Raw genomic sequence first — 21,250 nt, 5'->3', positions numbered from 1 at the left:
CCAAATGATAACTGTACTTGGTCTACTCCCTAGTCATTCTTCTGACAAACAATTTTTGTAAATAAGAACAATGAAAAGCTAAAAACCAAATGGTACCCTGCATCTAATGCATTTGGCAAACGGCTGTTTTATGTAACTAAATATAGATGCACACACGAACACAGCCTAATAAAACAATTTAAATGTTTATTTGAAAAACGTTAACAGTACAAATCGGCACGGGCAGACTGAGCCCACTCACCATAGCAAGCCAGTACTTTCGTGGGATTTTTGTAGACTTTTTTCTTTTGAGATTTCACATAGTACTGCTGTCACAGATACAAGTAACACATTGTTTACAAGTGCTAACAATTTTTATGAGTGGAAGGGGCCATAAAAGTGTAAAGTGCTTGAACTATAAATCTGCCTTTTTAATTTTTGTTTTGCATATATAGAATGTCAAATTACTTGAGTAACGCAAATGTTTGGTAGTAGTATTTTCCTTGCAAGGCACACACAACCCTAAGAGACCTGAAACCAGGTTGGGCAGCTTCATTTAGGCTTGCAGGCACAGCTGATGTTTGCGATACTCTTTCGTCCTTTTCTGAAGAATGCTATCTGGAGACTTCAGGGCACGCTGAATTTCACCATCTCGCTCTTCAGGACAGCTGACCTTGTTTATCTATGGGCACGAAGGCAGCCAGCATCCTGTCCAAGGTGTGGAAAAGTGACTTCACAGAAGTTAAAACCAATGGTAGCCCTCAGGGTGGAAAGCTGTTTTACTCTGAAGCTTCTGAAAAGGCTGCATGTTTACGGAGAGGCACAGGGAAGTCAGCTTTGGGCCTCAGCCTGAGTGTCCCTTTACCAATTAATCAACTGACTTAGTTTTCTTAGTAGGAAACAAACAAGGTATTAAGATCAAGTGCCAAATTTCACGTCAACTAAAAATTTGGTTTTAAAAAAACAGTAACCCCAAAGTAAACACAGTATTAAGTGCATGCTTTCTCATCTAAATTATTTTTCCTGTCTGGAAGATCTGAAGGCAAGCTGATGGTAATCACAGGTACAAAGCTGACTTGATCCAGGAGAAGGATGCCTCTGAAAGGTAAGATTACCTGGCATTAGAAAACAATGCACAAAACAATTCCGTGTTCTAAAAATTAGATTTATTCTTAGCCTCCCCAAACAGTTTAAATCAATGCATCAAGTATTACCCTCATAATACCTCTTTTATGAAGCTAGAATGAAAACTTGATGGAAAACCGTTTCCAAAATGTACCAGCTGTGGTTTCGGAGGGCTCCCTTCACCCAGTTTCTACATCTGACATACCAGCAGTGTAGGCTCTCACGTGCTCCATGTCATAGTAGCCTAAAACTGTGCTGTCAGGAGCTACTTTGTCAAGCTCTTGCACCTAGTTCTCTGAGACTGGCTAAAGCCTGTAGTTTTATCAGTGTACTGTAGAATGGCATTGAAAGACTTGGTTCGAGGTCCTGACTCACATCTGCAACGGGGTCGTTCACCAAGTGAGACCCTTCTACTCATTCTTACTGGTTTACAATCACAGATTAAACCTTTACCATTTTTTACAGCACCGCTTTATACAGGTAGCAAGAAAATGACTGTGTGGTTTTGGTTTCTTTTTCTGTTTTTTGTTTTTAAAAAGTGGGGGAGGACCATCCTTACGGTGTTGCCATTTCTTGAAATGCTCGGACAAGCCATGCACAAACCCATGTTCTCCACTTGGAAGAGCACTTACTGCAGGCTGGTTCCTCTGCTCTGTACTGACCTCTGCCATGGACAGGCCATCAGACGCTTCGCTGAACAGTTTATGGGGATTAGAATTTTCTTCCTAATTCTTCTCAGCTCAAGGTTTCACATGAGGCAGCATTAAGCTACTTACTGCTGGCGGGGGTGTGTGTACAAAGTGTGTCTTTGCTTTTTCTGCTCTAACAAGTTGGTTACAAGAAGTGGTCCCATCGGACAGTGTGCTTTGTGAAATGTCAGCGGGAAGCATGGTCTCTCTTGTCACTGCAGCTTCCAACCTTCCTGATTTTCCAACCCTCCATTTTCCCAGCTCTGTCAGACAGACTAAGACCACTCGTATCCCTGGGTGGACCCGTAAATTAACTGCACTCAGGGCCATTCAGAAGCATAGCTGGTCAGTTGCATTTGAAGACCAGCTGTGCTTGTGGGTGATGCAGTGTGCTACACTGCCAGTTACTTCTCCTGAAGCGACGTATGGTTCCAAGGGTGAGGTCTTCCAAAACTGATTTGGGTTGCTTTAAAATGTACACGTTTGCCCATTCCAGCACTAAATCTATACTGATTTCTTAGCTGCAGTTACTAATTCATCTTTCCACCCCTTGTTTTGAGAGCTTGCTTCTCTGAAAAATATTAGTGTTGCTGGTAACACACCGAGTGAATAAAGCCATCTGTTGTCAATCCGTCAGCTTTATTTATGACCTTTTGCCACCAATGGTAGCACCAATCGCTATGGCTTGTAAGCTGCCTACATAGATAGCGCCTCCTTGGAGAAGTCTGATACAAATTTGCAAAGCTGAATTTGAGGCCTTTCATAACGACTACAATAACTCCAACACAGTAGGGGTATGAAAAGATTTAGAGTCGTTGGAATTATTTAGCTCCAGCTTCTACCCTCCGCTCTTGGAGCTACGCTAATGGTGTCTCACAATGTGTTCCTTAGAAGACTTGATAAAAATGCAGCAGTATGACAGCTAAGCTAAAGACATTTCCAATGAAAGATTTTTCCCATGTTCCTCTGAAATGGCTATGTGTCAAAAGGTCACTTGGAATGGAAAGTTACTGGCAGCCTTTTCACTGAATTATTGCCACCATCTTCCTACAGAATGGGACTGCTCCTTGAAACGTTTTATTTTTTTAGTTAATGTTGTGCCTTCATCAGAGAAACAAAATAGCAAAAAATACTTACTTGTTTTCACAGGAAGGGAAAATCACCTTTAAGACTTTGAGAATAAGAGCTGCTCCAACAACTCCAACTACAATGACTTCCATCAAACTAAAGAAGATAGGTAAAGATCGAAACCAGAATCTGCACAACCTTTTTCTCAAGTCTTCCACCCACTGGCACATCACCTACAACCAAACAGGTAAAAAGATAGGTTGCAAAACATAGCAAGTGCAGTTTTTGTAGCTATTGGTGAATCGCGTTACCTGCTGATAGTTTAAATAAGACTTATGAACGCTTAAACATACATAAAAGCAGGATGGAATTGACTGGTGACTCAGACCTCTTCTCTTCTACAAAGTTTGGAACAGGTGAAGGTTTAATTCTCTGCTCATCCTAGCAGAGTTCCCTGAAAGGAAAGGCCACTTTAAAAAATAAAGGACACTTGAACAGAGCAGGTGAAGGGTGAGCTATTTGGCCTAGGCGTAGAGAAATTATGAGACCACGGCAGTGTACAGCAGGAAAAGGGTTACTGACAGCCCAGGAGCCAGGCAGCACCTTCTCTAGCCTACCCATAACTTTCAGCCTACTATTTCAGCTCTCCTGTCTCAGCAGCAGATTATAAAGGGTTTCTTTCAGCCACAGAGGGGCCATCAAGTCCACACTGACCTAATCTGGAACTGAAACTTCTCAAGCTATTGCTGTCTTTCTTACAGCGGGTGAGACCAAAGGCCCATCTCCCAGAGGGGTAAGCACTCAAGCAGAGTCAGAAAAAAACTGGTGTAATTTAAGGCTAAATGGTATTTGAAATTGTTGTAAATGCTTAGCTTGGTATAATGTAAATATCACAACTCACTGTCATGAAGTATCTGTGAGGTCAGAACATTGCAGGATTTAGAAACCCATTTGATTCCTACTGGAGTTAAAAAAAAAAACAACAACGATTTCTCACTGCTAAGGGGTAATTTAGGAAGGTTTTTTTACATTTACGAGAGTATGTCTGTAAAAGTCCGTTCTGCTTAGCGGTTGGCTATGGAGATTTCTCAGACTTATGTGGAAGTCAGTTACTGTCAGATACCTCACACAATAGAAAATCCTGGTCTTTAACAACAAATATAAAACAGCGAGACAGTACTCTGAGAAGCCAATAATAGGTTAAGTAGGAATGGCAATTCTCTCTTCCAGATATGAGTTATTACATACCATGTTACTTTTTTTCAAATTAAAAATAAAGGACCAAAGACAAAGGCCTAGGAATGTTATATACCTTTTCCATCTTTAAATGGATGTTGTGTTTGGTCTTTACGTGAGGAAAACCCACTATCTGAATCCTAACAATGCTGGCTTTGTTTGTTTTGTTCTGTAAACATCCACAAAGGAGAAAAACATAATAGTTGTATGTGTTTCTGTAGACAACACTAAAAATGGGGAAGGAAGTTTATTCCCACAAACTGTAATACTGAACAACATTCAGCTCTACCTGCGGCACGTTACTACAACTTTTCCTCCTAGAAATGTCACCAAGCTGTATGCATTTCATCTCTGGGGAAAAAAAACAAATGGGGGGAAAAAAACTTCCTCCTCCTTTTTAGACCAGTCTTTAAAGATGTACATACTAATAATTAAAACAAACAACAAAATTACCTTGTAAGAAGATGGAGGCTCTATCCTAAGAGGGGTCTCTGGTAACTTGCCAGGTAACGTCTCTTCATCTACTGTAGTTTCTGCTTGCTGGATGAGGTACTGACTGGTAGTTTGCAGTGGATCTTGAATATCTGAAGAAGAAAAGCTAGATTTAGGGGGGGACTAGCTTTTTATTTGACTCACTATTCAGGAAAACAAAGACATACTGCATCTCTATACTTATGGTACAGTTCTCACACACAGCGAGAACACAGAGGGCTGACTTTTTTTTTTTTTTGACTTGAGTAGTGAACTTGATAAGAAGCAGAAGCAGTGTTACAGTGCAGCCTTTAGCTGTGAGTTTCAGCTGTTGCCAGATAAAAGGTGATGAACTACATCAAAATATTAATCTCCTATTAAATCCTTGAGAGTTTTTAATTAAACAAAACTGAAATAAGATTAAGGCATCAAATAACTTATCTTGCTTTTAAGTTATGCAAGTTTAATGACATAAAAGTATTCTCTGGTTTGGAAGTGACCCAGACAGGTATTTCCTCTCCACAGTTTTCTCTTTCATTCTCAGCAAAAAGGGGGTTTTACAGAAACTTCCAACATAGAGAGAAATGTATTCCTGGGAGATGTCTGGATCTCAGATTAACAAGTACCAAGTGCTTCAAAGGAGAACAGATTTGAAAACAAACAAACAAAATACCTAGAATGTAGAAGAGTTGAATTTATGTGTTTAAAAAAAAACCAAAACACAAACCACATAAACAAAACACTTCCCTGTTAATGAAGAAACTGTTTCACTATGTAAAACATGGGAATAATTATGTTCTTTCACCCTTGTAAAGCAATACATCAACTGTGGATAAAAGTATTTTGTAACAGCTAAGAGAGATACCTTTTCCTGAGAGGCTGGGAAGTGTAAATAACATGTCGTTGTCCCTTGGGATGGAATACAGCATGCTCTCTTTCAAAGGGACAGTGTAGTTTGAATGTCTAAGTACTCTGAAGTCCTTTACTAAAATATCTATTTCTGTTACTTCTTCCTGCCGAACCTACAAGAGATGCAAACATGTTGATATTACTGAGTTTAGAGTGAAGTAGGCTGGCAGAGAAAACCAATACACCACAGAAAACTCCAAGCCATTAAGATTTAGACATAGGGATGTTACAACATGAATCAGTACTCTTTGTTTTTACCTACCACGATTCTATAGACCATACCACGTTAGAAAACACGCTGAACGGGCTGGGTGTCTCTCTCTCTCCCTGCAAAAGCACATGGTAGTCACTCCATGGGCTTTTAACCACGTCTCCCATAGCTCATTACGATCCTCTCTCAGGGAGCCGTTTTAGGGCATGGAAAAATCAAGTATGTAGTGAAAGAGCACTTGCAAACATTGAAAGTGTCGCTGAGGCAAGACTGGCACTTCTGCTTTTGCAGTAATGTTGCTTTTTGCCAACAACTGAAAGAATAGTTTTCTTCCTCCTCTTTTCCAGTGATGCACTGGACCCATTTCACTTAATAATCTCTGTGAGCATCGCTTATATAGAACACATTCACCGTAACTCCTACTAACATCAATAACTGCATTGTGAGGCCAAGGACTGACAGAAATCCAGAGCGTTTGTGACCATAATTATAACTGCTACATAGAAATATAACTAACAAAAGAGGAATGCAGCATGTGGGACAGTTTCACTTGTGCTTTCAGAGCCACAGGCCACCCAACTGCCTCCTTTTGCTTTGAACATGCGTAGAACAAAGCAATGAAACAGATGATAGTTACTGTCAGCTGATAACTAATGAGAAAGATTTAAAGCTTTTGACTTAAAGGGGCAATTAAGGAAACAGCATTAGCTTTCTGGTTGTTCTTACCAGGTCCCTGTAAAAATCTGAAATGCGTTTTAATGTCTAGTTTGAAATCTGAAATACAACAGTACTGTATAACAACTGAATCAAACCAAGATATATTAGCCTCCTAACAGTGGGATAAACACCTCATTAGAAAAGCTTCAGACCTCTCAGTGGGAATTTTCATTAACAGAGTAAAATTTTGACATGATGCAGATCCCTGTAAAAAAATACTACACGCTGAGTATGCAATTAATTAAGGATCAATGGCATTATAGTCATTCTCCTTTAAAAAAAGAAGTAGCAGAACATAAGCCAGCTTCAAAAGAGCCTGGCCACATATAAGATGCAGACATGTACAGAAAGAAAAATTTGACACTTTTGCTGGCTTCAGCAGCTGTATCATCTCTCCAGAACCTCTGACTGGAAAAATAACTCTACCTGATAGGTAATTTTGAGAACTCAGTTCTGCACATTTCAGTCTCCACTAGAATCGTAACCCCTCACATTCACTGGTATTTGTGCAAATACAGTTAGAATTTTTTTTTTCTGTTCATCTCAAAATCCATGTTCATTATCACGATTTTTATTCAAATGAATTAATTATCTTACATGCAAAATATTCTAAGGCTAAGTTCTTAGGTGTTGTGGGCTTTCACAACAAGCCCACCTGCTGTAAGAGTTTGCTGCTGCAAGCTGTTCCCCACACTTGAAACGTTTTGTTAGCTTGGAATAAACAATGAGGAAAACCTCAGGACTAGGAACAAGCCCATGCCTCTTTTATTTATTTTGTACATTATTTTGTAAATGAAGTATTGCTTCTGAGTCTGACTTTTGTTTGCATAAATGCATGTGTTGAAAGAGCATGTGACAGAGTTAATGATATTCTAACAAGCTTAAGGGAAAGTCATCCAACACTTCGTCATTAAAATAAGAATAGAAGCATTAAAACTTCAAGTCTCCTCATGAAACACACCCACTACTACACTCAACTACACCCACACCCTATACAGGCAATTTAGGTTGGTATTATCTCCCTCAGTACTGTGCCAGCTAACATTAGATTATATACTTTATGCTCTAACCACCAGCCAGACACATGTAAACCTTTTAATCCTTGGTAACTACTTGCCTCCCCTAAATTAAAAACAAGCAGAGTGGTTGTTTGGGTTTTTTACCTGTTTTCCATCAATTTCTGTCACTTCTTCCTGAATAACAATCAGCTGCAAATCAGAACTGGATGCCAAAGGCCACTCATGAACCATGATGCGAACACTGACAGTTCCCAGGTGCTGCTGGTCTGGTAAGTTATCCAAGTTTCCGTTCTCCACTGTCAACACACAACGTCACAGTGCTCAAAGAGAAGCCACCCCAACCAGAAAGCAGTATACAACCATGGGGCAGACAGCTTCGACTCTGACACAGAAGCCTTTGCACACGTAGCAGCTGAATGGAAAAGTCATTACAGCTACAGAGGACCACCAGCAACAAACCAGAGATGCCTGAACAGTTGTACAGCAGTCTGTGCTACGCTGACGTCCTTAACGCTTCCAGTAACCGCTGTTATAAGCGGTAGTAATCTGGGCAACAGGTAGAACAGGTACCATGGTATATCACTAAATCAAACTCGGAGCAGGTGTCATGATACAACACAGCAGACAATAGCAGCGCTGCACAATCCCCAGATTGATGGAGCTTGCAAACAATGTCACAGCCCTGCCTCTGAGGTTTGCGTTGAAGCACTCCGAGCAGCACTCTTTGGCTTCGTTAGTGCAGCATTCTTATTATAGTTGTCCAAAGGAGTTTGTAAGAGTAATGCCACAGCCCAGCCAGCCAACTGTGTAAACATCTTGATTCGCACAACATTCCCCTTCCTCTCAATACAAAACCAAACACGCTCTTTTCCACGCACGCTCAAGATGAGCGTCAGTTCCCCCATACATTATTTTTTCTGTCCCCCCACCCCGTTTTCATATGTGACTGGTGACACTTCAAACTCCCTACCCAAAAGCTTTCAGCTATTTCAACAATGTAATATTCCACAAGCACTCAGAGAACTGCCTTTCTGCCCTCGCTGTTTCTGCGTAGACTTGGTATCCTTCTCCCAGCTACCGTGCCTCTGCTACAGATGAGGGCGCGCTAGAACTGAAGTGCTGCAGAAGAGTGGAGGTGACTGATCTCTCCAGCATGCAGACGGCAAGGTACGTGAACTGAGACCGAACTGGCCCCTGTTTCAAAGTGCTGTGTGTCACTTGCAGTGCTGAACCCAAGAGGCAACGTGGGGGAAAGCTGGACTAGCATCTCTCAGTTACACAGTGACAACTCGGTGTGTTCATTACTTTTATGCTATGATCCCTTTCCTCATAAAGCTATTTTGCTTATTTTAAATATAGAAAAATACTTTTGGGTATTTTTCCATTGCAAAAATAAGATGCAGAAGGAGAGGAAGAGGTTAAAGAGAAAGAGAAAGGTTCCCTCTAGGTGTGAGCCAGAGCACTGACCTGGTTGCTGAATGTTTTCTGACTTACAGCAGCAAGCATACATTGAAGGACCAAAGCCTCTAAGACGCCAAGTAGCTGAAGCTCCCTGTGGTCCCAACCTTTCATGTCTCGGGCTGCTCCATCTCCACTACATTGAACAGGAGTAAAAGCCACGCTTCCAAAACTGACAGTTTTGGGAACTTCAAGTGGGGATATAGGTGCCAGGCACAATCTAACAAGTGTCAGGACCATGCCATTGAGGAGACTTGGCCTCTACTCTAATACTCAAAAGCATGAATATTTGGCTCAAGTTTGGTTTTTATATACATTCGGGAGTATTTTTCCCCTCTGTTAACAGGTAACAAGTAGCTCAATATTCCTTTAGCATTTTACAAACATTATCTGAACCTATGGTCGAGGATTTAGTAAGTAAATGGTATAAACATTACTTCACAGAGAACAGAGAGAGGTACTGTGCTGAGGACTCAAACCCAAACACAGAGATAGAGAGGCCTCTCTATCCTCCCTCAGGTTCCTAGCTCCCAGGTCAAATCAGGATTTTTCTTACTGTTTCAGATTCACGTACATGATTGTAGTCACTACAAGCTATAAAACTATGATTTGGGAAATTAATAGGAACTACAGTGGAGTGCTCGGTATCTCTCAGAATTAGTAAATAAAATTGTATCTATTTTTCTGGTGTCAGTTATCTTGCAGGTAAGTGACATTTTGCCATGTTTTTCTACCCTAGGATAGAAAAAAATAGAAGCAATAGGAACATAACTATCCCAGAAAAAAAGATAAATTAATTGCTGCTCTCCCTCTCCAGAAAAGAAATAATGTCAAATTAATAATTGATCATGCTTGGGAAGGAAGGGTTCAAGAAACAAGGTCATTGCTAGAGAAGCAATTTAGAAAAAGCATTAGTAGTCTCTAAGTAAATGTCTGATTGTAAGGAGAGGATGACTTCAGAAACCAAACAAGAGACTAACTGCACCTGATCCATCAAGAGATCATTCTGAATACAACAGAAGCTTAAATGAAATGAACATAATGGTCCTTGTTTCATTAATTATACAGTATGCTCTGTATATCTCAGAAAAAGAAACCAAAACACAGCACTTTCTGGTCTTTCACAAAAGGTGTAGCATTGAATGAGTGGAAAAAAATAGCAGTTTCAAGATAATTTGAATTCATTGATCACTGCAGGACACTAGCAAAACTGCAGTATTTGTCCTACAATATCCTATCCAGCAAAAACTTGTTTGTCCAGTAGACACAGAAATGAGATAATTAAAAGATCTTCCTAACAATAATTCATACTTCTGTTATTGAATCTCCTTTTGGATATATGCCAGCCAACCCAGGGACACAGCCATTAGCAGGGTGGAGTTGCATCCTTCTGTTTACATTGTCTAGCTTGTAGTGCAAAACATTCTTTTGAAAAGACAGGCAGAGTCTGGATTTCAGATTAGACCATGTACATACAAGCATGTGAATGAGACTTGAGAACAAGACAGTAAGATCTTTTTCTACCCCTTTTAGTAGCAAAATTATCCTGCCTTGGGAAATTATTTGCTTCTACAATGCTCAAGTGTGCCAAGTAGGAGAACATGTAGTCATTGTAAGCTTTGGTTACTAGATAACAGGGAAGCCAAATACCCCCAGGGGGAAGGAAAAAAAAAAAAAAAAAAGAGCGAATACTCACATATTACTGTTTGACATGTTATGTGGGCAACCCCGCTTTTCATAGGAAAATCATTTAGATATACCTGTCCATTAACATAGGTGATATTAAAAACAACCTGAAAGAAAGACAGACAGAATGAGTGGATGGCTCCTGGCACTATGCTACTCATCTGTTCTGAGGAACACGCTTCCTACTGACTCATGTCAGACACGACAATATGTTACATCCACACGCAAACTTTATTTAACTGCATATTAATTCCACGAATAAACAGAAAAACTGCACAAACCTGTCCTTTCTCAAATTCTCCATTGGTTTTCAACATCATAACATTGACTCGGATTGTTTCCTGGAAAATAACAGTGAGAAGAGATGTAAGTTTCTGAGGAAACACATAAGCCACTGCAGGCCACAGGCAACTTTCACGCACTGCCCTGGCAGAATGACAATGTACAATGACCAGAGCATATTCCCAGGATTTCTATCCAGCAAAGAGAAGAGGAATATGCTTACTTGTTTCATGTAAGTGTTGGTTTGGGGTTTTTCCCCTCTTTTGAATAAAGAAGATTGATGAGAAAGAATGACAGCTGCATCCCCTTATGTATAGGGGTTTTTTTAAATAAAAGATAATAATAGTCAAGCTAAATTCTCAGCAGAACTTGTTTCACATGGATATAATGGAAAAGAAGTCATACTAGCTGAAAAATAACAGGCAATAAAAGGTAAAAATCAGATTCTCTGTGAAAGTTTTTTAAGCACTCAGTCTTCAGGGTGAAGTGTAATTTAATACATGTTAGTCTATACTAAAGAACACGCAGTCTTGTCAGTGCCAGCAGTAATCCTGTTTCTTTGGTTATGATTCCCAAATTAGGCCACACGAGACACCTCCAAACTCACAGCTAATGAGGATTTGCTTCTTTCTTTCAAACCCTAATTGCTGTAATTTATCAACTCACTCATTCTGTCCTCACATTTCCCCCTTGTAATTTTAGGGGCTGTTTTGCAGATGGGGCCCTAAATCTCCCAGGCCTGCCCCTGACAAAACCTACACACAAAAGCTGTATCTCTCATGGACACAGCCAAAAGTAATGATTGCCACCCTGCTTTCCTGAGCCACCTCTTCAAAAATAATGTTAAACTCCCTGTTAGCCTTTTGGGAGCCTTAATCTGATTACGTTTCATTTTTCTCTGGTAAACTTTTCCACGCCTTCAGCATCTCCTTTAGCTCTGTGTTTGAGGCATGGTTTCACAATTAACAGCTAAAAAGTAAGTCATATCTCAATAAAAAGTTTAACTTGCTCAGAATTTAAAAAAAAAAAAAAAATTAGAAAATTTGAATACATTAAAAGGATTTTCATTTGGGAATTTTATAAAACACTAAGTTTTCAGCCAGGAAATGCTTGAAATATACAGTACCTAGCATAATACAGTCCCAATTCATGAACAGAGAAGTGCGACTATGATGTAAAAAAATCCTTAAAACAACAGGTGTTAATCGACATACACAGCTGCCAAAAACTGAAAAACAACATCTAAATCTGATTTCAGCAGAAATCTCGCATCATGAGAATCATGATTCAAAATCTAACACAGATAACCTTTCAGTGGGAAATCACTTGTCATTGATGCTTCAGATGCATTTGTCAAATCAGTAGGAAAACTCTCTGGCCACTGAGACCAAAGAGAAATCTCTTTCTCAGTGCCCCTTCTAGGAAACAGGTGTTTCTACTGACTTTTCTTCAAAACTTAAATCCTAGCTATTCAAAGTAAATTAAAATTACTGATTTACTTAGAAAACTGGAAGTCTAGAACTGAAAATATAAAGCAGATTAACAATATAATCATAGGATGTAATCCAGCCTGTCATCCTGTAATTTCCTCGAACCACTTATTTTCTTCTCGTGTTTTAAGAATTCTGTGTATCAAAAATAAAAAAAAATCCACCGAACTTTTAGCTCTTCCAGCTCTAGCATCCAGAGCTGTACATCTTTTACACCCTCAAGATGTTTAACAGATTACCAAAACCTTGTGTAATTACTTCCTAGGTTTTTCTGTTTTCTGGGAATTCAAAGGGCACAAAGGATGGATTTTCCAGGCAGTCTTAATAGTCCTTCAGTTTTCAAGCCTCAAAGGAAATTTGTGTTCTTTTACACAGAAAGTATTTTGCAACACCTTTTTTCAACATCTACAAAGTGACTCACTGAGATTACAAGAAAGAGGAAATGACTGATAGCCTGTAACTGCTGAAAAAAGAGGAAAATCCCCCCTACTCTTTTGGTTTTGGTTTGGTTTGGTTTTAATCAAATACTTTACTTGAAAATGAAGGGCATGGGGCAAGATAAATATACTCAATAGTTGAGCATTAAATGTATAAAGTGAGCTATATACACAACGATTATTTTTCCTCAAAAGGGCTGTCAATTCCGTTGACGTAGTATCCGCAAGCACCGTCATGAATTCTGGAACATACTTAAAACTTGCTCTCGGAGAGCACATTGCATGTTTAAGAAATGAAAATAGTTCAGTGGATCACTTCCATGCTGTCAAAGTTACAAAAAATAGATCATAGCGGGCAGACAAATAAAACAGGTTAACTGCTTGCTGCCCCTGCCACTAAAAGTGAGACTGTAGATCTCTCTGCACATCATCCTTCCCTCTCCTTTATGCCCCGTCAGTGAGCCAATTTAGCGCATTACATTGGCAAGAAAACTTCCCCTCTTTTTGCCAGGCTATTTTTCTGCCAGTTGAACAAGCAGGGAAGAACCAGACAAGCACAGAAGACGCAAGAACGCAGCTGGGAGGAGGGAGCTGGGCTACTGTTCTGATGGCCACAGGCTGTTGCATTGGCTCTGCTGCATGGTCTGCCTGCCCTTGCAGCATCTCCTTAGGAGAGATGCACCATCATCTCGGGAGATGGTGCGGCATCTCCTGAACAGCACAGGTTCATAAAGCTACTCAATAACTTAAAGCAACGATTAATACTCCACTACAGCGGCTACACCATGACCCTTGCAATTTTGTGTTCACAAGCAATGTTGCCATTCCTGTGACCAATTTGTTCACATCCAGATCCAACAAATGCTACTGGTAACTTCCCAAATTCTGTACATCCATTCTCCTGAGTTGTCATAGTTCTTGTTTTGCCTCTTCACTAAGCAGACGCACAAGACTTGATGCCAGTCTTGCTAAAAAACATTTCAAATAGATCACAAAAGTTTTGGTGCTAAAAAATAATCAGTTTTCAATTGTTCTTGCTCCAAATGTTCCTGAACTGATACAGAAGCATCTCAAGGACCAGAAGAAGACCGGCTTCTCCAGAGGCAGAATCAACTATATTGATGTAATTCCTGACAGACTTACTCTTAAAGCTCTCCAGTGACGTCCAAAAATTTCACACTCTCCTCAACTATTTAGTACTCAGCTACCTTTAATAATAAAAGTTTTCATAATGTCTAACCTGAAGCTCCCTTGCTGCAATTTATGAACAGGTAGTTCATTACTCTTCATAATATCTTCCCATGGAAAATAACAGTCCTCCAACCCAGTCTTCCTGATTCTATGCTAATGCTCTCAGCTCACTTCACCCTTCCTTGGAGGCGAGTCCCTCACTGCAATCTTCCCGTGGCTTCCCACTGGTCTTTCCTGCAGTGCTGCACCCAAAAATCAACGGGTCCTGCTGTGGCAAATCCTCCTGACCCTACACACCCCATACCAAAATCTACATGAGGACAAGAACCACAAGATGCATGCCAAGCACCGTGAAAAGCTGGGCAGGAGGGCTGGGGGGAAGAGGAAGGGACTGTTGCAAGCAGCTCACAGGAGAGCAGAGTGCCATCCCAGCTGACCCACTGTCGCCCACAGCAGGGAATGGGTGATGCACAGCATTCCCACTGTTAACCTGGTGGGTATCCCCTTGATATCTGCTTGTGAATAAGTGCTCAAGAGCCAGACTTTCTTTATGCTTGCTAAACTTGGCAGGCCAGTAGCTCTTGTACCATGCTTTCATGATGAAATGCCTGGCCTGACAAGCCATACTGGCTAGAAAGCGCTCCGGTGATAACTCAAATCCTAGGGCTGAAGACTCACAGACTTATGAAACATCCTTTAATTTCAACATATAAAATACTTTTTTATGTTACTATAATAAAACACTGCTTAGGAAAAAAAAGTGTTTTATAGATGTGTCTTGTAGCTATGTACTTCAGTACTAAGAAAAGTAAATAACTCTGCATCACTTATTTTGTGTATCAAAAGCCTAGTAAGCCAATGCTGTAGTAACAAAGTCACTGACAGCAGGACACGCGCCCTCTGCAGTAACCCATAAAATTGCACTGTCAAGTTCTGGAGAACCCTTTCAGGTTTCTCCAGAACTCCATAGTTTTTACTATGAGTGTAAAACTTTATAATACACTTTCCAGTATTAACAATATCATGAAAGTTCACGTAAATTTCAGACAGTCCTGTAATTTAAAAGGTCATGAATTCATTGGAATATCTGAGAAAGCTGCACTTTCGACAGAGTCAGAATCAAAAGACAGCCCCAAGAAGCAATTCAGGTCCTGAGGAATCAGGTTGTGTTTTCAGCTTACCATTGACACCCATTACATCATTCACAGCACCTTATCTTTGCCTGTGCTGATGAACGCCTTCACACAAAAGTCTCCAATTTACACTAAAAATGGCCCTACCATTCTTAATGCTGTTACAGGATGTAGATGTCTCTCCTCAGTTTTCCTATGATTTCTCATCACTGTTTTAGTGCTTTGCATTGGGTTTGACTGGCAAGATTTTTGGTAGCAGGGGGACTATAGAGGTAGCTTCTGTAAGAAGCTGCTAGAAGCTTCCCCCATGTCCGATAGAGCCAACCAGCCAGCTCCAAGACAGACCCACTGCTGGCCATGGCCGAGCCCACCAACAATGGTGGTAGCACCTCTGGGACAAAGTATCTAAGAAAGAGAAAAAAGTTACTGCAGGATAAAAAGGAATTGCAGCCAGAGAGAGGAGTGAGAATACGTGAGGGAAACAGCTCTGCAGACACCAAGGTCAGTGAAGAAGGAAGGGGAGGAGATGCTCCAGGCACCAGAGCAGAGATTCCCCTGCGGCCTGGGGTGAAGACCATGGTGAGGCAGGCTGTCCCCCTGCAGCCCATGGAGGTCCACGGTGGAGCAGATTTCTGCCTACACCCCATGGAGAACCCCATGTCGGAGCACATGGATGCACCCAAAGGAGGCTGTGACCCCATGGGAAGCCTGTGCTGGAGCAGGCTCCTGACAGGACCTGTGGACTCGCGGAGAGAGGAGCCCACACTGGACCAGTCGTTTCCTGAAGGACTGCACCCCATGAAGGAGACCCACGCTGGAGCAGTTCTTGAAGAACTGTAGCCTGTGGGAAGGACTCACATTGGAGAAGTTGTAGAGGGCTGTGGGAGGGATGCCACACTGGAGCAGGGGAAGGGTGTAAGGAGTCCTCCCCCTGAGGAGGAAGGAGCAGCAGAGACAACGTGTGATGAACTGATCACAACACCCATTCCCTGTCCCCCTGCGCTGCTGGTAGGGAGGAGGTAGAGATAATCAGGAGTAAAGTTAAGCCCAAGAAGAAGGAAAGGGTGGGGGGAAGGTGTTTTTAAGATCTGGGTTTACTTCTCATTATCCTACTCCAGTTTGATTGGTAATAAATTAAATTTATTTTTTCCCCAAGTTGAGTCTGTTTTGCCGGTGACAGCAACGGGTGAGTGATCTCTCCCTGTCCTTATCGCAACCCATGAGCTTTTTGTTACATTTTTTCTCTCCCCTGTCCAGCTAAGGAAGGGGAGCGATAGAGCGGCTTTGGTGGGCACCTGGCATCCAGCCAGGGTTAACCACCCACTCCAGCAGTGATATTTACTGTGGCAACGGCCACAGTACCTGTAAAGAGGACAGCACTTCTACCACAAACATATGTCATTCTGTTCTAGGACAGCGAGGCAACAGCAGTACAGTGTGGCAGCATACATTACAGTGAACTAGTGAATTTTTGTGAACTTGGATCAACAGAGAAAAGCAGGTAGTGATCGTTTTCTAATCCTTTCTCTTTCACCAAGTGCTGCCACAGAACCCAGGAGTGTTAACTAGGGCAGCATAATCGCAGTAGTAGCAGGAGAGCAAGATGGGGAAAAGATGGCAGCAAAGAATATAAAGCATCTGGCATAAGTTAAAAGGGAATACTCATTAATACTTAAAGACTCCCCATAGCAACGTCACACAAATCTACCGAGAACATTTCACCTAATCTTAGCCTTTTATGAAAAACGCTGCACAAGACAAAGCTGTTGGGTCTAATCACGCAGGAACTTCAGACAGATCTGATTACAGAATCACAGAAAAACTTCTTCCGCGGGCAGCGGGTACCTGAGACAGGGTGCACCGTACAGTTTCTCCCAGTACAGGGTAACTGTCAAGTCCTACACAACTGCATTAGTCACATAATCCCCATCTCGATTCAGCCGCTAGCAGCCAGCCCACTTAAAGCACAGCTGTTCTCTGTTCTCCGAACAAGGCTCTTTCTGCACCAGAAGGCCTGTGGGAAGCGGAGCGGGCAGCACTAGGAACAGATGGCATAGTGCCTCGCAAGACGGCCAGCTGTACAGGGACTTGAAAGACAGACAATCCCCTCGCGGCGATTATGCAGGCACTATTGGAATATCCTGTTCGCGATACAGGAAAATAGAAAGTCCAATGAAGGCTGCCAAACAGATAAGAAACAGACAAAACAAGTAACTTGTTTCTAAATTTGAAAAGAGATTATAGGGAAAAGAAAGTGTTCAAACAGACAAACAAAACGACCACCCGAACTCACACCATTGGAGTCCTGGCACTCACATGGACAACTGGTGCCAACTGGTGTAACTGTGTATTTGCAATCCAGGGCTCTGTGATCTATGCTTCTCATAATTCTTTCATCAGACTCAAAACAGAACCATGTTGTAGGATGAGTCGTAACTGCAGTCAGGCACAACTGAGTCAAGAAATTATCACGGCACAAGTCTGACACGAGAAGTTTGTCTTGACAAGTCTGCAGGATGATAATGAGTCCCTCACATTTATACACAGTTTTAGTACAAAATCTTCTCCAATAAGGTTTGGCATTATTAAACTGAATGACAATATTTAGGGTAAGATGACGAAATCCAGTATTTGTTTAAACAGCTAAAGCTGAACTATCTTTGTTAATATAAAAATCTAACATGATGCTTTCACCTAACTTTCCTTTTCTGAACAAGCACACATATTCCTTCCTTGCTTTAAGATGATTCTTGGATAATATTGCTTATCCTCTTCTTTGCCCTCCATATGTTGCTAGAATTAACCACCTTTGCTTTCTCCCTATTAAATCAACTCATACTATGGATATTTTACCAGAATTGTTAAAGGTGAATACTTGGTCTCACATCACTGGGACATGGTTGCATCATACTGCTTTAATTTAATTAAATATACATGGACATACGATGTCAGATCTTTTAGGCATAAAGTTCAGAACGTGCCAGGCTGTTAACAGAGAAACTGGCACAAAGCCATGAAAGAAACATTTCAGCATGTCACTATTGACAAGTTTCTTCTTCGATTAAAATACATTACACTCACTGCATAAGTACTCAAATGGTTGATGTAGTAAAAGATTACTTTGGTCTGTTGTGAAATAATCCACCCACACAGAGGTTTCTTGCAGCCAACAAATAATCCAAAAACAATGATTTTCAGGCAACTAAACTAAAAAAAAAAAAAAAAAAGTCTGGTAGGCAAATACGGCATTTGGGAAGAACACTGCTAAACCTAAATTACCGAGAGGCAAACAGAGTAAGCAAACAACACAGCATTAGCATTCAGCCCACTGTGCTTTTAGCCAGTTCCTATCAGCATATTAAAAAAATACTCTAAAACACAAAACCTAATTCCTGACCTTGCACCAGAAAAACACGTTACTTTAACGTGAAGGTCAGTTGCCTTATTGTATCACTCCCTGCCTTTTTTATTTTAAAAAAACCCTCGTCTAACATCAATCAATCTATAATGCAGTTTTGCTTATCCAAATTTCAGGAGGAGAAAGAAAAATCACAAAGCATATGCTAATGTTTTAAAAAAAAATAGTCCAGATTTCAAAACAGCGTATTTAAGAAATGACAAGTATTGCACAACAACGGAGGCATTCACATTCCGGAGCTGAACAAAAGCGTTTCAGCCTTACAAAACATTATTTAAACGTTTCAAGGTTTTTTCCTCAGTCCTTCCACTATGTAACATCATGGCCACCAACTTGGAGGTAAACTTTAACACCATGTACAAGAATTACAAAATGTGAAGCTATCAGCAGTGTGCTGCCAGTGGGCTCACAGGATTGTAGAAGGCACAGTTGCGGTATCAGTCAAAGAAAAGCTGAACACGTTGATGCTGCCTGCTCCCAATCAGTCTGCAGTCCCAAGCCATTCTGAAGACAGACCATCATTATTCTTACCCCATCGCCCACTGTTGTCATTAAGCTCGCGACTTCTGAAGGCAACCTGACAGCATCGCATTCCCGCTCTACCTATTCCCGCTGCCCAGGCACTTGCGTTCCTACCAGGACACCATAAACCAGCTCACGCTCAAAACCCAGCAATTCTTCTACTCAAAACTTTCTCAAGTTGCACTGTGTCTTCTACACCAAAAATGACCCTGTATGTACAACAAGGAATAGCGCAGGAGGAAACACAAGTTCTTACTTTTTTAAGTTTGAGATTTAAAAATAAAAAACACTAAAGTAAAAATGTGTACCTTCCCTTTCTGACTGTTAAAAGAGCTTTTCTGCATATACTTATGCCACCACACCAGTACCAAGCGCAGACGCTTCCAACCAGCAAAACTTCTGAGCTGACAGACCACCTAAGCAGTACGGCACAAAAGGACAAACTCAGCCCCACAAACAGCACAGTTATGCCCATAAGGCATTACAGCCCTGTTAATTAGTCAAGCCCTTATTAGCACTCTAAAACATACCTATTCTATTTCTGACCCCAAGCTGGCTTCCACGGGGCTGCTCCCTGGCACCCCTGTGCCGTGCTCACTCACGCTTCCAAATCCAAACACAGCATGCGCAGATGTGACTCCACACCTTGTGTAACTGCCAGCTGCGACACACAACTTTACTGCTATTAAGTTGGAGTTTTGGTGTGAAAGTGTAACAGTTTCTGGGTAGAAGGTAAGCAAGGGCACAGGTCTATTGTCACCTCACGTGTCTTTTGGCAAATTCAAGCTAGCACTCCTTTTCTCAGAGGGATAAGCAAAGTACCCGAGGACTGAGCTCTCTCTGCTCTCTTCAGTGCACCTGACTTCAAGCACTCATAAACTTTTACAGGTATCTGAAGATCTAGGTCCCCATTTTGAAATCAGAGCTAAGCACTTCTCTCTTAAAATGTTCATAAAGAGAAGCAGAAACCAGGAAGTAAGCCCAGGAATCCTGCTTTGCAATGCAGGATGTGCCAGTGCAGGGCCTCTGTCAAGCTTTCTTGGAAATGTTTTACTTAAATTGAAGAAAAAAAAAAAAAAAAACAGAACAATAAACTTTGAAGGAAAAAAAGACATAATAAATTTACTGACATGACAGAAACTTCACATTGGCTAGACAAGAGACTACAAACCCAATGCAGCTCTCCTCTGCGATCTCACACTTTGGAGTTCACAATTAAAACAATTAGAGGATGTATTTAGTCATGATTCAAGTGCAGGCAGAAGTACCCAGCTCTCTTCTGTAATTCTAGAGGTCAAAGCTCACCGGTGCCACGGCACACCTTTTTATTCCCACACAGATCTCCAAAGTAGTACCCAAGAAATTCCTTCCACTCTTTAAAAAGCCACCAAATTTAATTTTAAACTACTCTTACCAAGATACAGCATAGGGAGTAGAGCGGAAAACCAGATAGCACAATGCCCCATAATATACCGACACATCAAAACCCTTTTCTCGGTTCATTTCAAGAGTACATAAACCACTAGGAGCAAGTGCAGACCTAACGCACTGCGTACTTCTGTAGCCCTGAACCACCAAGATGTGGGCAGACAAGCATAAAAACACTATACAAACACATCTAGACGGCACAGAAGGAACCGTCTCCCCCTCAACCTGTCAGATCCTTATTTCAGCGTGTCACACCCTATATAAACGAATCATTAAAGGGCGGGGGGAAACACGACGCGCACGGTAACCAAGTTTGTGGCAGATGCGTAATTTTGTCCTTCCGTGCCGTTTTTGTGCACTGTAGACCGAAATGCACTCGAGCAGCAGGTCAAGCAGGGGTAATGCACCTTAGGCTGCCCAGCACTACAGCCGGAAAAAAAAACTCATCCCCGGCACATTCCCGCCCTCCGGTGCCACCGGCTTCGCCCGCTCCCTGCAGCCGCAACAGCTGTCCCCGCCGGCGGTGCCGCCCGGCCGTGCCAGCCCGCGGCCGAGCCGATCGCGGCCGCCCCGCCGCCGCCCAGCGCCCCGGCAGGGTCCGGCTTACCCCTCGGAGGGACAAGGACAGGGGCTGCCCGCCCACCCACCCCCCACGCCCCGGCCGCCCCGGCCCCGTCGGTACCTGGCCCAGCTGCAGCGGCGCGGCCGGGCCCAGCAGCGCGGCGGCCAGCGGCAGCAGCAGCAGCAGCAGCAGCTCTCGCCCTCCCAGCGCCGCCTCCAT

The 21,250-nt window shown here is 41.9% G+C and overlaps 1 protein-coding gene across 1 annotated transcript; it reads right to left on the bottom strand.

Annotated features, from left to right (window-relative positions):
- Window positions 1–169: 169 nt before the first annotated feature.
- On the bottom strand, window positions 170–21,250 carry GINM1 (glycosylated integral membrane protein 1). Its single transcript, XM_086460413.1, has 8 exons — window positions 21,152–21,250; window positions 10,850–10,909; window positions 10,579–10,675; window positions 7,569–7,720; window positions 5,434–5,590; window positions 4,551–4,681; window positions 2,931–3,094; window positions 170–1,077 (listed from the first exon to the last, which is right to left on the bottom strand). The coding sequence occupies exons 1-8, from the start codon at window positions 21,248–21,250 to the stop codon at window positions 969–971; spliced, it is 969 nt and encodes a 322-aa protein (XP_086316539.1). The 3' UTR covers window positions 170–968.

Source organism: Leptosomus discolor, chromosome 2, assembly GCF_034619465.1.
Source record: "Leptosomus discolor isolate bLepDis1 chromosome 2, bLepDis1.hap2, whole genome shotgun sequence".
Classification (NCBI taxonomy): Eukaryota; Metazoa; Chordata; class Aves; order Leptosomiformes; family Leptosomidae; genus Leptosomus; species Leptosomus discolor.
This window is presented reverse-complemented; position numbering and strand designations above follow the sequence as displayed.